Genomic DNA, 17,420 nt, shown 5'->3' on the forward strand with positions numbered 1-17,420 from the left:
TTATCATTTTCAGTGAATTATAATGATGAGAAATGCCGATGTGGTTTTATTTGTATCTGGGATAAATTCCCATTAAAATATTTCACAGCTCTCTGTACACCAATACAGCGCACAGGACAGCACCAGGAAGCGTGGGTGTTTCCCTGGAAGGAGTCGGGACCATTCCCCAAAGCTGGGGGAGGAAGGATGCCGCAACTTGTATGTGAAGAGAGGAGGTTACACTGCCACGTGATCTGAAAAAATATTCCCAAATTCACCAGAAGAAATGCAAAGGCTCAGCTGAGTGTTGCTGCGAAAACAAAACTCCTGCTAGAGATACGTAAGTCTGCCTTAGACCAAAGTGCCACTGGGGCTGCCCTGCTCGCCCCCAAGAAGAAACACACCATAACTGCAGTCACTGGCGCGCTCTGACTCTATGGTTCCACATTGAAGAGACCAATCACCTGGTGGACATTCACTGCCACTACCCGACTCTATGGTTCTAAGATAAAGAGACCCATCACCTAGTGGACATATATTGTGTCTCTTTTACTCTATGGTTCCATGATAAAGAGACCCATCACCTAGCGGACATTCCATGCCACTACCTGACTCTATGGTTCCATGTTAAAGAGACTCATCACCTAGCGGACATTCCATACCACTACCTGACTTTATGGTTCCATGATAAAGAGACCCAAAACCTGGAGGACTTTCCATGCCACTACCTGACTCTATGGTTCCATGTTAAAGAAACTCATCACCTGGCGGACATTCCATACCACTACCTGACTTTATGGTTCCATGATAAAGAGACCCAAAACCTGGCAGACATTCCATACCACTACCTGACTCTATTGGTCCATGATAAAGAGACCCAACACCTGGCGGACATTCGCTGTCACTCTCTGACTCTATGGTTCCATGATAAAGAGACCCATCACCTGGCGGACATTCGCTGTCACTCTCTGACTCTATGGTTCCATGATAAAGAGACCCATCACCTGGCGGATATTCCATGCCACTACCTGACTCTAAGGTTCCATGATAAAGAGACCCATCACCTGGCAGATATTCCATGCCACTACCTGACTCTATGGTTCCATGATAAAGAGACCCATCACTTGGTGGACATTCACTGTCGCTCTCTGACTCTATGGTTCCATGATAGAGACCCATCACCTGGCGTACATTCCATACCACTACCTGACTCTATGGTTCCATGATAAAGAGACCCATCACTTGGGGGACATTCACTGTCGATCGCTGACTCTAAGGTTCCATGATAAAGAGATTAGTCACCAGGCGGACATTCCATGCCACTACCTGACTCTATGGTTCCATGATAAAGAGACCCATCACTTGGGGGACATTCACTGTCGATCGCTGACTCTAAGGTTCCATGATAAAGAGATTCGTCACCAGGCGGACATTCCATGCCACTACTTGACTCTATGGTTCCATGATAAAGAGACCCATCACTTGGCGGACATTCCATGCCACTACCTGACTCTATGGTTCCTCGATGAAGAAACTTGCTGCCTTGTGGCGCTGTGTCTACACAGTGTAAGACAAGGGCTTGCTTGAGGTCCCCTTCCTATTTTTAACTTATCCTTATTGTTAACAGCCTCTTACGCCATGGGCCTGCCCAAGTTGATTGGTTGCAGGCTAACCACAAAGTTCTTCGCTCTTCATTGTTCTTCACCCCCAGATCGCTCTCACAGATCATCTGAACCTCAGTGTGCTGACTGGAGATGAGCCATGTAGAGAACTTTGTCTTGGCCCACACACCAGACGCACAGCACACTAGCCCACAACCCCGGCGCATGCAGGTTTCCCCTGTGCCTGACTTTCTCGTGCACACTAGTTGTGTAGCTCTGTGCAAGAAGGAAAGTCCCAGGGCCCCAAGTGTAAAAGGTATAACACTGACCAGACACTACCATTTTTGCGTGCTGTCTTTCTGCTGCTTTTATGATGGTCCTAACCCACAACAAGAGAAATCCTTTTCAGTTCAACCTCTCCACACCCCAAAAGTCATGTCTCAAAAAGGAGGTCCTTGGCTGGAGACCTGGCAACAGATTCTGGCACTAGAGACCACTCCTAAAGGAGACTGAAATCACACAAACTAAAAGTGAAGCAATGCTAAGATTCCTGGCCATCAAAACTCCACTTAAGAAATGAACCACAACTGCCGTCCTCCGTGCTGCCGGGTGCAGCATCCCAAACAGACACACACACAATGCCCAATTTATGACCTGCTGAACCTTGTCCACTAGTCAATAAGTAACAAACCGTGAAAGATGACTATCCACACAGAATGAAATGCGTACATGCTTGTTTGAAAAGCAAACAAGACTAGACAGAAGCAAAACAAGCAGTGGCAAAGCCAATAGGTTTCGCCTATGCAAAATCTATTGGATTTGGCAGGGTCTTTTTAGTGAAGGAAAAAAGTGAATACGTTAAAATCAAGTATAAATGTGTGTGTGTGGGGGGGGGGGGTCGTTTACTGAAAGCGTTACTTACACCAGCTAAATATTCAAGTGCGCTCAAAAAGAGCAGATTCAGACAGAAGATGGCTGTGTGAATAAGTAACCAATTAATGGAACTATTGTCCCTTTACAGCTCTTTGTGCCTGGTCATGGAAGAATGGACGGGTTGGATGGCCAATGCCATAAACAGAGGGGGCAGGCCAATCTTCCTCTTGATAGCAGATAGCCCTCGATAAAGTTTAATTAGCATGTTAGCATTGTTCGAGTCAAGGTTTCGGAAACAAGCTGGGGGTCAGATACCATGGCGTGGAGACTTCTCCCACCGGCGCACTAGGGTTTGTGTGGGTGGACGCGCCCCCACTACAATAAGGGTTCATGCTCTTTCCCCTCTCACACAGTATCGCCGCGCGCTTGAAAAGTGAGTGTCTGGCGCGTGCTTGTATCAGGCGGTAATGCCTCGTGTGTCTGGAGCGGGTTCAACCTCTGCTCAGCTTTTCACACACACACTTGTTTGTCTCATTAAATCTGCTTCATACAATTGATTACAAACCGCACTGCGTCAGTCATGGCAGTTTCTTTTGTGTTGTGTGCGTTATAACGTGAGATGTACGCTGCGACCCAGTGCATCATTTGTAAAATGACAAGTGCCAGGGGCAGGGCCCTGACCAGGAGTCCACTGCAGCGCGCTCCACCCGTCGCTGCCAAAACAACTACGAACCGTCTCTCTCGCCTGCAAGTGCGACAGTCAGGCGCGCAACGCCCATTGGGCTCACGGGGATTCAACTGAGTTTACCTCCAGACAGAGCTCAGTACTGTTAGAGTACTGGTGGTAATAGTCAGTTATTTGTTTTAGATGGTTCTACCTGGGCCTCTAGTAAGTAAACAACTGGGGAGTGAGGCTAGAACCTTGCACCATTAAGAGTGCTTCATTTGTAAGAATAATATAAGTGCAGAGAAGCAAGGAGCCTGCCGCTGAATGCTGCAGTTGCTAAATCCAAGGCTCCACTGTCCTGATTCCAGCTCATGCCCCTGCACTTTGTCTTTATCTCATTTTTGCGGGTTCTTTTTTCCCCCTGCTTCCTTCCTTTGTCGCTGTTTTACTATATGTCTCTTCCTCCTTTTGTCTCCCTTTGTTGCTGGTTTGCTATCTCCCCTCTCCTTCCTCCCGGTCCGTTCTATCTCTTGCTCTGTATCAAAGTCTGATGATGTAAAGTAAGTCCATATCCCCAAAAGTGATTGCTGGCACCCAGCACCTGCCGCCACCGGCACAAATTAAACTCTGACTGGGCATGGTGTAAGAGGCAGGCGCAATGGTTGTCCATGTGAACCTTCATTTTCTGGATACGGAAATGATAGGACCGACACGACATCCCCAATGACAAGCACACTTTGCAGGGTATTGTGGTTCTGGTGGATTGTGGTTCCTTTATGTGATGTTAGGTTAAGGGACTTGTAAAGAGCATAGTGGTCCCAGCGTGGGGGCTTCCTACAGGAGATATGAGGTACAGCTGCCACCACCTAATGGGGTGAGGTGAGGGCTAGATGGAGAAGAGCCAAGTCTTAAGAGATTGCCAAAAATAAAATATGGATTCTGACAGTAACCCACACTAATCTCAAACTCCAAGAATTAAGGACAAAGCTTTAACCTTTGCTATCAGAAAGAGAGACCCAGCCGGTGTCTGAAGAGAGCAGTTTAAAACAGGGATATGTCCCGGCTCCCCTGCTTGAGCAAATTGTATGATCTTTGGCTACTTTATTTCTCGGAGTGCTCTTTTTGTTCATTATCACATATGAGAGCACCTTCAAATACGTGAGTTCAGGGTGTGTGCTTTACAAAAACCTGTGCTCCATTTATTAGCTTATAATATAACTCCATCTATAATAAGGATCCAGGCTACATATGGGTAACTCATGGCAACCGGCCATGGCAGGCATGTTTCTCAGTGCATGTCTAAAAACTCTCACTTTTAATGTATACTTCTCGAAGCTGAGGTATAATCTGATGTACTAAGGTAAAACGTCTTTCGTGTGTTGATTAAACACACGTTTTTGCATTTTTAAGAGACCTATTGTTTTTGTTTGCATGAATGACTTGTCAAGTCGTTTTACGGCTCGGCTCGTGCACAGGCTCTTAGGACCACAGCTGACCCTAGGCTCGGCTTGGCTCAGCTCTTCCTGTTAATTTGCTGGTTCACCCCTTACATGCTATAGTGGGCAATGGTTACTGCTTCAGTCCAACAGGATTCAATCGTCTGCTTCACAGTACAGGGATCCGAAGGGACTAGGGGTTCCACCCTGCCAAGTAGTACGCATCAGGAGTTAAACTAACGCATTTTAATGCTGGTGTCCGCAACACCGCATTAAAATGCATTGGTCATGGATATATAGCTCCCGCACACACTTTGGGGATCATGAAGCGCTCCAAAAAGCAGCCTTGTATGCATTATGTAAGCTCTGCACTGCCGCCCTCCCTGCAAAGCACTTTAGCCTGCTGGTGGGCCAGGAGGACTCGTTGTTATAGTGAGACACGCACAAGGGATACGTTGTGTCTTTCTCAGCCCCAACACAGATTGTGCTGCCTGTGTTAGCCCTTCCTGGCATCGCTGAGACACACTTGTAGTGGTTGGATCATCTGACACAGGCGGGGTTGTTGTTGTGAGTCAGGGTTTGTTTCCTGTGGTCTGGCAGGTGAGGGCGGCCGCCGAGTGTGCAAAAAGTAATGCGATGTGTGGACCCAAGCATAAAGATGAGGCAATACATCACCTTGTGTCCTGTCTTGGTGAGCCAGAGTGAAATAGTAAAACAAACTTCTCAGAAGCAATGGCTAAATGGTTAGAGCGGCAGACCCTGATGCAGAGGTCTGGCCCGGGACCAGGGTTCAATTCCCCGCCTCTGCGGCTCTTGGGCTAAAAAAAAAAAAAAGATTCCACGGACCTGATCATTCTCGCCTCGGTGCCTATTCCAATCATGGGTCCCACTCTGTGTTAGACGGACCGGGAGGGTCGGCCGAGGATACGGGGAGAGGTCTCCGGGGAGAGCCGTCTCCAGCGATCGTACAGACAAGTAACTTCCCCCCCACAGACGGACACCACACAAGGATAAGGTTCAACGATACTTTATAAGCAATTCTTCAAGTACGGTAAATTAATACAAGGAGGTCTGGACTCATGGGTCCCCTCGGTTCTGGTCTCTGGATTGGGAAAAGGGTAGCGGGACAGTCTTATTACCAATTGAATAGATGAAATAGCTCTCAATCCTCGAGCTCGGCGTTCTAGATGATCGGGCCGCGGCGGAGCCAGCAGGTCCCGAGATGGTTGAAGGTAGCGACGGTCCGCGGCGGAGCCAGCAGGTCCCGATGAAGATGGTAGTTACAAACGGTCCGCGGCCACGCCAGCAGGTCCCGACGACGATGAAGGTTTAGGAAGGTTGCGGCAGCGCCAGCAGGCAGGACGATAGTTCGCAAGGCAGAGCTACGGCAGCGCCAGTAGTCCGTCAAGGATGAGTTCTTCTCTGCGTCTCTCGACTCCAGGATACAACTGCCTTCCTGCTCTGGAGCTGCCCCAGTTATAGGTCTGGCGCCCTTTGATGTCCGGACCCTCGCACTTGGAGGTCGGGAGGTCCGGGATGAGGGAGTCCAGACACCCAGCAGGGGGGTGGAGCCAGCGCCCGGGGAGGCTGGGGGCGATCGGCACCTGGCGGGGGAGAGCCATCGACACCTCTTTCTCCCATTGACCTGCCAAGTAGTCCGCTCACCTCCTGGGTGGATGGTGGTGCCGGGATGTCAGAGGCCTGGCCAGGCCCAGGGTTAGGGTCGATCGGAGGCCACGCGGCCTCGTGGTGCAGTGTCCAAGATGGCGCCCAGGTCGGGCGCGAGGGCCGGTAGGGGATCGGGCCCATGAGGTCGAGATGTTCAGAGGCAGGGGTCCCAGAGGGGACGGAAAACGTGGAGTGGTGGCGTGTAACACTTGAGGAGCCGGGCTCGGGCCTGGTCGTGCAGAGGGGGAGCGGGCCCTTCATGTGGCCTGTCCAACATGCGTCCCCCCCAGCTGAAGGCGGGGAGAGTCACCCATCCTCTTGGGGACTCTCCTCGTCGAGGCGGAAAAAGCGTGACAGGCCATCCGCGTTGGCGTGGTCTTGCCCAGGTCGATGTTCCACAGTGAAGTCCATCCCCTGTAGGGAGATGGACCAACGTAGTAGTTTCGGGTTTTCGCCCCGCATCTGCATCAGCCACTGCAGGGGTCGATGATCGGTCTGTACCCGAAAGTGTGTGCCGAAAAGATAGGGCCGGAGCTTTTTGAGGGCCCATACCACGGCGAAGGCCTCCCTCTCGATGGTGCTCCAGCGTTGTTCTCGGGCCAGGAGTCGCCTGCTGATGAAAGCCACTGGCTGGTCAAGGCCTTCGGGGTTCAATTGAGACAGGACCGCCCCAATGCCATGGTCGGAGGCATCCGTCTGGACGATGAATTCCCGGCTGTAGTCGGGGGCCTGGAGCACAGGGGCGGAGCACATGGCGGCCTTCAGTTGCTCGAAGGCTGCTTGACAATCTGGGGTCCAGTTGACCTTCTTTGGTTGGTTTTTGGATGTGAGTTCCGTGAGGGGCCCCACTATGCTACCATAGTCTTTCACGAACCGTCGGTAATAGCCTGTGAGTCCCAAAAAGGCGCGTACCTCGGTCTGGGTGATGGGGGGCTGCCAAGACTGGATGGCGGCGATCTTGAGCTGCAGAGGGGCCACCAGACTGCTTCCCACCTGGTGTCCGAGGTAGGTCACGGACCCCTGACCAATTTGGCATTTGCTGGCCTTGATCGTGAGGCCAGCTCGCTGAAGGGCCTGTAGCACCTCTCGGAGGTGGTGGAGGTGGTCGGACCAGTGGTGGCTGTATACAGCGATGTCGTCTAGGTAGGCGGCACTGAATCCTTCAAGTCCTGCCAGGACTTGGTTAACTAGCCGCTGAAACGTTGCTGGGGCATTCTTCATGCCGAAGGGCATGACCTTGAAATGAAAATGGCCATCAGGAGTGGAAAACGCAGATCGTTCTTGGGCCCGGGATGTGAGGCCGATCTGCCAGTAGCCCGCCGTCAGGTCGAAGATGCTGAGGTAGCGGGCAGCTCCCATGCGGTCGATTAGTTCATCTGCCCGGGGGATGGGATGTGCGTCTGTTCTGGTGACCGCATTCAAGCCCCGGTAGTCGACGCAGAACCGGAGTTCCGGTGTGGTGCCGGGGGCGGCCGCTTTGGGGACCAGTACTACTGGGCTGGCCCAGGGGCTGTCTGAGGGCTCAATGACCCCGAGCGTGAGCATTTTGGCCACCTCCTCTTGGATGCAGGCCCGTACCCGATCTGGTACGCGGTAGGCCCGGTGGCGGATAGGGGGACTGTCCCCCGTGTCCACGTCGTGTACACACCAGGAGGTGACCCCTGGGGTGAGGGAGAACAGGCTGGCGAACTGCAGCAGAAGGTCTCGACATTCTTGGCGTTGTTCCAGGGTGAGGGCCTCCGAGAGTCGGACCCCGTCCACGGAGCCGTCTTTCTCCCGAGTCCGTAGGAGGTCAGGGAGGGGTTCGGAGTCTTCCTCGGCTCCATTGTCTGTGGCCATCAGGAGGCTGAGTTCTGAACGCACGAAATGGGGTTTCAGTCTATTAGCGTGGAGAACCCGGAGGGGGTTCCGTGAAGATTCCATATCGATGAGATAGGTGACAGGGCCCTTGCGCTCGATTACCTTGAAGGGCCCCGTCCATTTATCTTGCAGGGCGCATGGTTCGGTGGGGGACATTACCCATACTTGTTGGCCGGGTTCAAATTCGATGGAGGAGGCATTTTGGTCGTACCACCTTTTCATGTCCTCTTGACTGGCCTCCAAGTTTGCTTTTGCCATCTCCCTGAATCGTCGGGTCTGGTTGCGGAGGGTTAGGAGGTATTTGAAGACATCTGGAGGGTTCTTTAGAGGGGGCATTTCCCAGCCTTCCTTGACTAGGCTGAGCGGCCCTCGCACCGGGTGTCCATACAACAGTTCAAACGGGCTGAAGCCGAGGGATTTCTGGGGGACTTCTCGGTAGGCAAAGAGAAGGCACGGTAGTAGCACATCCCACTGGCGACGGAGGGGCTCTTCCAACCCCCCAATCATCCCTTTGAGCGTGCGGTTGAACCGCTCAACGAGTCCGTTTCCTTGAGGGTGATAGGGGGTCGTGAATCGGTAGGTGACCCCACACTGTTGCCAGAGGGACTTCATGTATTTTGAAATAAAGTTTGTGCCCCGGTCACTGACGACTTCCCGGGGGAAGCCCACACGGGAGAAGATCCCCATCAGGGCCCGGCCGACTACCGGGGCTGTCACAGTTCGCAGGGGAACAGCCTCAGGGTAGCGGGTGGCGTGGTCCACCAGTACCAGGATGAACCGATGTCCTTGTGCTGTACGGGGGTCGAGGGGCCCCACAATGTCTATCCCCACCCTCTCGAACGGGGTGGTGACCACTGGAAATGGTTGCAGGGGGGCTTTCAGTTTGCGGCCGCTCTTCCCACTGGCTTGGCACGTGGGGCAAGATCGGCAGTGCTGGAGTACGTCGTTCCTCATTTTAGGCCAGAAGAAGTGGGTCACCAGGCGGCTGTAGGTTTTGTCCTGACCCAGGTGGCCAGCCAGGGGGACATCGTGGGCCAGGTTTAGCAAGAAGTCTCTAAAACGGAGGGGCACTACTAGCACTCGACTGGCCCCTAACTCCGCGATTCTTTGTTCACTGTATAGCAGATCATTGTCCCAATAGACCCAATGTGTTCCGGAAGTATCCCCTGCGCTCTGAGCGAGGGCTTGTTGGCGGAGTCCCTCGAGGGAGGGACAGGTCTTCTGTTCTTGGCGAAACTGCTCCTGGGTGGGCCCCCCCTCTTGATGCCACTGATCCAGGCCGGAAAGGTCCGGAGGTTGAGCGAGTCCCTCGGGAGCTTTTTCTGGGGGGACGGCACGGTCGGTGTCTTCTACTGGAGCGACCGGGGGAGGAGGTGCCGGCCATTCAGGTTCTTCGGGTCGGGGATTGGCACGGGCGGCCATGGACCGGGTGGTGACGCACGCCCAGTCCGGGATGCCCAACATCCCCAGGTGTTCTCTTCGTTCTACGGCTGCCCACGGAGAGCTTTCAAGGTCATTCCCCAGGAGGCAGTCTACGGGAGCGTCATCTCGGACCGTCACCTTCAACATGCCGGAGACTCCTCCCCATTCGAAGGGGACGCCGACACAGACTCTCCGAATTATCGGCTGAACGGACAGGGCAGAGAATGTTTGGTAGGATCTGTTCTGGGGTCACCAGGTGACAGCGGACGGCTGTTACACTGGCCCCGGTGTCACGTAGGGCTTCGGCCCGGCGTCCATTGATGCTCACCCATTGACTGTACTTCCGGGTGTTAGCGGGTAGGGGGACCCGCGGGACCATGTCTTTCCCCCCCTAAGCATGCTAGAGCCATGGCGGCTGGCTCCCATTCTTGGTGTTCTTGCTCATATTCTTCCTGTTCCTCGGAGATCTGTTCTTCCCCCAGGGCAGCAGCAGCCACCTGGCGGGGTCTCGGGCTCTGGTTCTGTGGGCAATTTGGGTCGTTTGCGTAGTGGCCGACTCGCTGGCATCGGTGACACGTGACATTGGCTCTATATCCCGGTCGTGCCGGGGTGCTGCCCCGGTTGGCCGGGGGGGTGGTGCTGGTAGCGGGGGCGGCCGGAGCGTTGTCTCTTCCTCGTCCTTGGACCCCTCTTCCTCCTCCTCCTCGGGGACGGTGCTGACCGTGGTGGTTCCGGTTCTGTTCATAGGACCCATTTCGGCCCACTCTGGTGATTTCCCACCGGTCAGCCTCGGCTGCGAGCTGCCGTGGATCAGTCAATTTGCTGTCGAGGAGGTGCTGCCGGAGCTCGATGAAGCAATTGTTTGATAGATGCTCCCACACCATGAGATTGAAGAGTTGTTCGTAAGTTGTGACATTGCTTCCTTTGATCCAACCCTCGAAGGCTCGGCTGAAATAGTTCACGTATTCCACCCAAGTTGTACCCGGGATGCGGGTGCAGTCTCGGAACCTCTGACGGTACATCTCGGGTGTGAGCCCATAGCGGGTGAGGAGGGCAGCTTTCATGTGGTCATAGGAGGTCATCAGATGGTCCGGGAGCTGTAGCAGGGCATCGCGGCCCTCATTGAGGAATCTCCCCCATAGACCGGCTCCCCAGTCGCTTCGATCGATCCGGTGGGAGGTCATAGCGATTTCGTAGGCCTTGAACCATTGCTGGATGTCGTCCTCTCGGAAGTATTCTCGAACGACATCCTTGGGGATGTGTACCTTCTTATCTGTTGCCCCTGGGGTGCGGGGTTGCTCGGGCACCCCTAATTCTTTGTTCTGCTTGCGTAAGTCTATCTCAGCTAATTTGCGCTCATGTCTTTTTTCCTCGAGCTCTCTTTGTCTCTGTTTTTCCTCTCTTTCTTCTCGGAGCCGCAGATGTTCTAAGTTCAGTTTCTGTTCGGCCAACTTGAGTTCACCATCCATTTTGAGCCGGGCCATTTCTAGTTCATGTAGTCGTGTTCTTTCTCGTTCCTGGATCTCGTCTTGCGAGAGACCCGTTCTTCGCTCCTCGGGAGCCGTGGTGTCTTTTTCTACTGCTGCGATATTTTGGTCCGGGGGTCTGACGGCCCCGGTTTCTGCCCAGGACTCCAGGGCATGCTTGAAATCGTCTTTGGTACTTAGACCGGTGGTAGCGATACCTAGTTCGATGCAGAATTGTTTTAATTCACGATGGCTGTATTCTTCCAATTTCTCCATCTGAAATTTCTTGGTGGATCCGCTTTCTTTGGTTGTCATCGTGATTTCGTCGTGGGGTGAGCTACTCTCTGTACGATTATGCGGTGATTCGGATCGCGCCGCTGGCCACCAATGTTAGACGGACCGGGAGGGTCGGCCGAGGATACGGGGAGAGGTCTCCGGGGAGAGCCGTCTCCAGCGAACGTACAGACAAGTAACTTCCCCCCCACAGACGGACACCACACAAGGATAAGGTTCAACGATACTTTATAAGCAATTCTTCAAGTACGGTAAAATGATACAAGGAGGTCTGGACTCAGGGGTCCCCTCGGTTCTGGTCTCTGGATTGGGAAAAGGGTAGCGGGACAGTCTTATTACCAATTGAATAGATGAAATAGCTCTCAATCCTCGAGCTCGGCGTTCTAGATGATCGGGCCGCGGCGGAGCCAGCAGGTCCCGAGATGGTTGAAGGTAGCGACGGTCCGCGGCCACGCCAGCAGGTCCCGACGACGATGAAGGTTTAGGAAGGTTGCGGCAGCGCCAGCAGGCAGGACGATAGTTCGCAAGGCAGAGCTACGGCAGCACCAGTAGTCCGTCAAGGATGAGTTCTTCTCTGCGTCTCTTGACTCCAGGATACAACTGCCTTCCTGCTCTGGAGCTGCCCCAGTTATAGGTCTGGCGCCCTTTGATGTCCGGACCCTCGCACTTGGAGGTCGGGAGGTCCGGGATGAGGGAGTCCAGACACCCAGCAGGGGGGTGGAGCCAGCGCCCGGGGAGGCTGGGGGCGATCGGCACCTGGCGGGGGAGAGCCATCGACACCTCTTTCTCCCATTGACCTGCCAAGTAGTCCGCTCACCTCCTGGGTGGATGGTGGTGCCGGGATGTCGGAGGCCTGGCCAGGCCCAGGGTTAGGGTCGATCGGAGGCCACGGGGCCTCGTGGTGCAGTGTCCAAGATGGCGCCCAGGTCGGGCGCGAGGGCCGGTAGGGGATCGGGCCCATGAGGTCGAGATGTTCAGAGGCAGGGGTCCCAGAGGGGACGGAAAACGTGGAGTGGTGGCGTGTAACACTTGAGGAGCCGGGCTCGGGCCTGGTCGTGCAGAGGGGGAGCGGGCCCTTCATGTGGCCTGTCCAACACTCTGCAACTCTGGGCAATAGCTTGCTTAATCTCCACAATGGCCCCCATAATGCTAAGGGTGCCTGGCCTCCACCTTGGGGGTGCCCAGGAGTGGACGCCTCACAGGGAAAGCCAGGATGGGTTCCACAGCGGTATTCGTACAAGCGCCTTGAGACCCTTACGGGTGAGTAGTGCGCTATGCAAGTATCAATTTACATTTACGTTGGATGTTTCTAGATACAAATGTTTTTTTTCAATAGTTAAATTAAGTAAATTGAGTAGCTAGCACATTTCACATTTCCTTGTCTAACTATGGAGAAAGTCAATCAGAATCCTTATTTTTAATACAGTGTCTTGTGTTAATACCATCCAGCTGCCTGGGTTTATAGCCAATAGCACTTTACTTTCTGGGTCCTGTATTTGTACTTCATCCACTGGTGAACTGACCCTAAACCCCATCAGGACACTGCTAGCTCGGCCGGCTTTATTAAAGGCCTCAAGTCCAATCATATAGTCATAAGCGCAATGTTCAAGTGATTGCATTCTTTATTATCAGTAAATAAAAATGTGTTTCTAAAGTAGCATTATGTCTTTCAGGCTGCAACTTCTAGCTTCCATACAGACAAAGCCAGCTCTCCATTAATACACAGCTTATGTGGTGTGTGTGGGCACAATGGTGCAAGGCATAACTGCTTGTTTCTACTTGCTACAGTGTCACTCAAAGCCAATGAAATGTCACACATGAGCACACCAAAAATACAGAAATGTCACATAAGTAATCTGAAAAATTGGCACCTGTGGGGTTCAACTTAAGAAGTGAGGAAGTATGGGGGAATCGACAGATTGGGACAGGCTTGGCGAGAGCCTTGCGAGAAAGACAACAGAGCAGTGAGTGCAGGTCAATTCTAAGAATAGTTTGGTGTCAGCATGTGACAACAACGAGGCAAAAAGGCCAAAGTAGCGTGCCACGGATAGTTTTAAGAATGTCTCAGAAAAACAAGTTCACAGAGAAGCGGAGGTAGCAAACTGGGTGAAAGGGTAAAATCTAGGAAAAACATATGCTTAGTGCTCAAGGCAAGGAGTGTTGCATCTAACCCGTTGGCTGCTGCTGTCGGCCCACGGCCGTCGCGAGCACTACCTCGGTAGTGCTGCGCACGTCCGTTGGCTGACACTGCCCCGCCCGTTTCTTAGAACATTCCGCACTGGCGCGGAACGTTCAAAGCATGCAACGGGTTAAGGTGCTTTAAAAAAAATTACAAAGAAGCAAACTCTGTAGAAAATAGAGAAATCTGCAGTCCAAGAGGTGGAAGAAAGACAAACATTGGCAATGCCAATAGGTCTGTCTGTTGTATGGTAGTGTGAAACATTACAAGTAAAAAACATGGGAATGGATATGTATCTGTGTAGAAGCTAAGAAATGTAGAATACTATTGGTTAAAAGGTCAGGTGACAGTCGAACTTTCAAGCCAGACCTAAACATCTGTATAGGTTAATGACTGCCCAACTCCCATCGGTGCTGCTGCCAGAGAAACAAACATTAATTTTCTAGCTATGTAAGACAATTTAAAAGCTTTACAATGTCAAGCGCGTGCTAAAAGTTGAAGCTCAGGCAGCTTGATTAAAAAAAAACGATCACAGCTGCGTGAAGGGATAACTTTTAATGTGGAATCACACATATGCCCAATCAAAACATGCACCCCTGGCTCCCCACATGTGGGCGGAGCCAAAGTCCCTCTCTAGTGATGCTCACATAATTGTCTGGCGACAACTGTGCTCTCAAGCCGGTCCATACAATGAAGGATTACAAGGGTGTCATCAGGGAGGGGCCAAAGCAAAGGATTAGGTAGCAGCGGGTGGTTGGCGCAGGGATGAAAGCAAGAGCCAAACATATATGACACATCAGTGCCAGGAGTCAGAAGAGGTTGTTTCCATGGAGACGCAGGGCGTACATGGAGTGGTGTTACAACATTTTGCTTGGTGTTTTGCAATGGGTTGGAAGGCTACCCCAAGCCGTTGCCAGTGGTTAGACTTACTGCAAGCATTCCTCCCATCACAGTTCGTGTGTTTGATGTGCTCCGGGTCTTATAGGAATTCTGTGGCAAGTGCTGAGTGTATGTGTGCTTGTGTGAAGTACAATACATGAAGGGCGAAGCATTGTGCAGTGTGCACACGGTAAGTGTGTGTGCAGGCAGTGTATGTGTTTGGAAATAGCCCTGCACTTTTAGTAACTTTTAAACCAGTTAAGCTAGAAAAAAAATGTTTTTGTTAAAATCTGCAGATTATTCAGCAGGTGGTGGATTATGTGGCAAATGTGGCACGTCTATGATTATGCAGAAAATGTAGCAGACGCACAATCGTATCATTTCAGTGAGCCTGGCTATTACTAATGTACACCATTTACAAAAATAGGTTCTTTTTCAAGGCCAAGCCCCCTTCAAAATTGATATTGAACGAACACAGACCCCACGCCCCTTTGCCTTAAGTTCTGACTAATGACTGAAAGTGCTTATGAAATAATTTAGAGGACACTTATGACCAGAAAGTGGTTGACTGTTCATTGCTTGTACTCGACAACAGAGGATAGACTAACACCCTTTACCGCACAAGATATATCAGATTAAAGCATATACCATTTGATTTCTAAAAAAGGAAAATCTTTTAAGTGAAGGAATACAGTCAAGATTTGAAAACAATGTATTTTTTGCCCTGAAGAAGTCAGAGAGGACGAAACGCGTTGGCTACGGTCTTTGTTTCATGCTGAATAAAAGAAGTTATCAATAAAGAAAGAAATTAAAGGAACAACTCTACTGAATTATCGATTTTGTTGTCTTTTGAAATATGAACTACAAATATTGGAAGGTGATCTATTACTAGTGTAAAAATCTGAACCGAAATTAAGTGTGCTGGACCTTTATGTGGCTTATGATATTGTGAGATACATTGTATCTTAGGAGATCTAGGAGCATTGGATCTCCGGTCCTTAGCACCTTGTGTATCCATACAGCAATTATCTCACTAAGGATAGGTGCAATCTCTCGTTGCCTCAATCCCCGTTTCTGTTGCTCCACAATTGATATTGAAGCCTGCACACGTTTAATAAATGTGTGGCTAAACAGACTTCAAAAGCTCTTGTTTTCCAGTATTTCCCCACACATTCCTCTGGGTCAGAACCACCAGCCGCCTCCTATGACGCTGTATTTCGTTCCCACACAATTATTACCATTTGTTCTAAACTATAGGTTCAGAAGTAGCATTTACTATGAATGTTCTCAATCCTTCCTTAGGGAAATCCAGAAATTCTATATACATATGAATTATTTGGGGGAAACCCGCCAATTCTCTTTTAAGCTATTTTTACACTATGCCGATTTTAGACCCAAGTTTAGGACCCAATATGGACAACCGGACACTCATGTTTGTAAAAATTCCGAATATAGACGCCCGCGTGCATTTATATTTAAAGCATATTGATTTTCAGCCTTTGTGTTTTACAATCTGCTATTTGGCACAGGTTTTCCTCAAAAGTCCGCAGTTGAAAAATATAATCGCAGGATTAATGAAAAAGAAAATGGATTGGGTGTTTTGAAATCTCACAAAATGTTCAGCATTTATTTTCCAAACAATTTGCGGAGATGTTTATTATATTGTACGGTGTATAGCGCTTAAATATAACCGACTGCTCACTTCAAAGAGGTGGAAATATACAGTGCTTAAAATGCAGGATAGAGCAATGAGGGAAGGTGTTATAAAAGTAGTAATCCATCCAGGAAAGAAAAATAACAGAATGACAACCGAGATTGTGTTTCAAATCTGGCTGCTGGCGTCCCAGACTGCACCTCAAATTGCATTTCGATTAATCGAAAGCTTCTTTAAAAGGATCAAAAACTAAACAATGAAGCGCATCTTTATAATGGTATTGCTGGGGCCCGGCTCCCAAAAATACATACTCTCGGATCCCTACGCCCCATAGACGTTTTAGCAATAGCTAGAGGTTACAGCGGCGACCCCCGGTTCCCTTTGCAAACCCTGACACTGTCTTTGCGACCCCTGGCCTCAGAGGTAGCAAAGTCAGTGCCAGGCACAGGGGCAGCTCCTCCTTATGTGTGTTGGTTGAAGCCCCACATTCCTTATTTTCAGTAAGATTTTTTATTACACTAATAGTGAATAACACCACATTATTCACTATTGGTGTAGTAAAAAGAATGGAGTACAGTAAGCTGGAATATGACCCTATATGGCAGTTGAGGTCAATAAAACATGCTTTTAAATGTTTGTTGTGTGCGTGCTTGAGGGTGTGTTCACATGTAAAAGAGGGTGTCTGTATGAGTGATTGTGTGTTCATGCGTAAGCATGTGTGTTTGAGTGAAAGTAATGGTCAAATGGCGTGTGCTGTCACTTCCGCGACCCCTAACGTTTTGGTGAATTGGCGTCTCTGCTATGCACCCCTCCCCAAGTATTATTTGCATTGAATTGTCCGACGCGTTTCTGCTCCAAAACCTTTAGGAGCCTCTGCTCAGGTGTCAGCCCCTCTCGGCTGCTTACCTGTCGCCCCAAACACTGTGATCAGCTTCCGGCTCGCCATCCTGCCTGCTCGACCCTGTCCGACCCCTCTGGGAAAGTGAAATTCAGGGCGGGCCAGAGATGGGTGCTGTGGCCGGAGCTGCCTTGTTCCTGTAGTTTTCCAAAGCGACCTGCCTTGCTCCCTCCCGCCTGCGAGGCTCGGGTTCAATGTTATCACCCCGACGAAGCTTATCACACACCCTCCCCGTCACCGCGGACTCGGGCAGCAGCGTGTGTATTCAAACGAGCCCCGCCCCCACTCCTGGCCCTGGACCGCGGCCTAGATTCGTGCATGCTGGATATATTTGTAAGTAGTACCTTCTGAGATTATGCGGCGGCGCATAAACCACAGGCTTCAGCCTCCGTGCACCGGGATTCAAATCCTGGCTTCTCCCGATAAGCAAACTGGCTGCTCCTTGGCAAATCTCATCTGGTTACCTTACATTATCAAAACACGAGAGTGCCTAGAAGTAATTCTGTCCGCAGTGTGTATTAAAAATGGAGAGCCACTGGAATGA

General features: G+C 51.0%; 1 protein-coding gene across 1 annotated transcript in view; it reads right to left on the bottom strand.

Moving 5' to 3' along the window:
- Positions 1-17,098, bottom strand: part of LOC147724860 (nmrA-like family domain-containing protein 1) — a 50,262-nt gene extending 33,164 nt beyond the window's left edge. Inside the window, exon 1 of the mRNA XM_086966355.1 lies at positions 16,885-17,098. Coding sequence (XP_086822481.1) covers positions 16,885-16,924 — 40 coding nt within the window. The 5' untranslated portion in view covers positions 16,925-17,098. The remainder of the gene's footprint in view (positions 1-16,884) is intronic.
- Positions 17,099-17,420: the final 322 nt, after the last annotated feature.

This window comes from Lissotriton vulgaris, chromosome 4_1 (assembly GCF_964263255.1).
Source record: "Lissotriton vulgaris chromosome 4_1, aLisVul1.2, whole genome shotgun sequence".
NCBI classification, from domain to species: Eukaryota; Metazoa; Chordata; class Amphibia; order Caudata; family Salamandridae; genus Lissotriton; species Lissotriton vulgaris.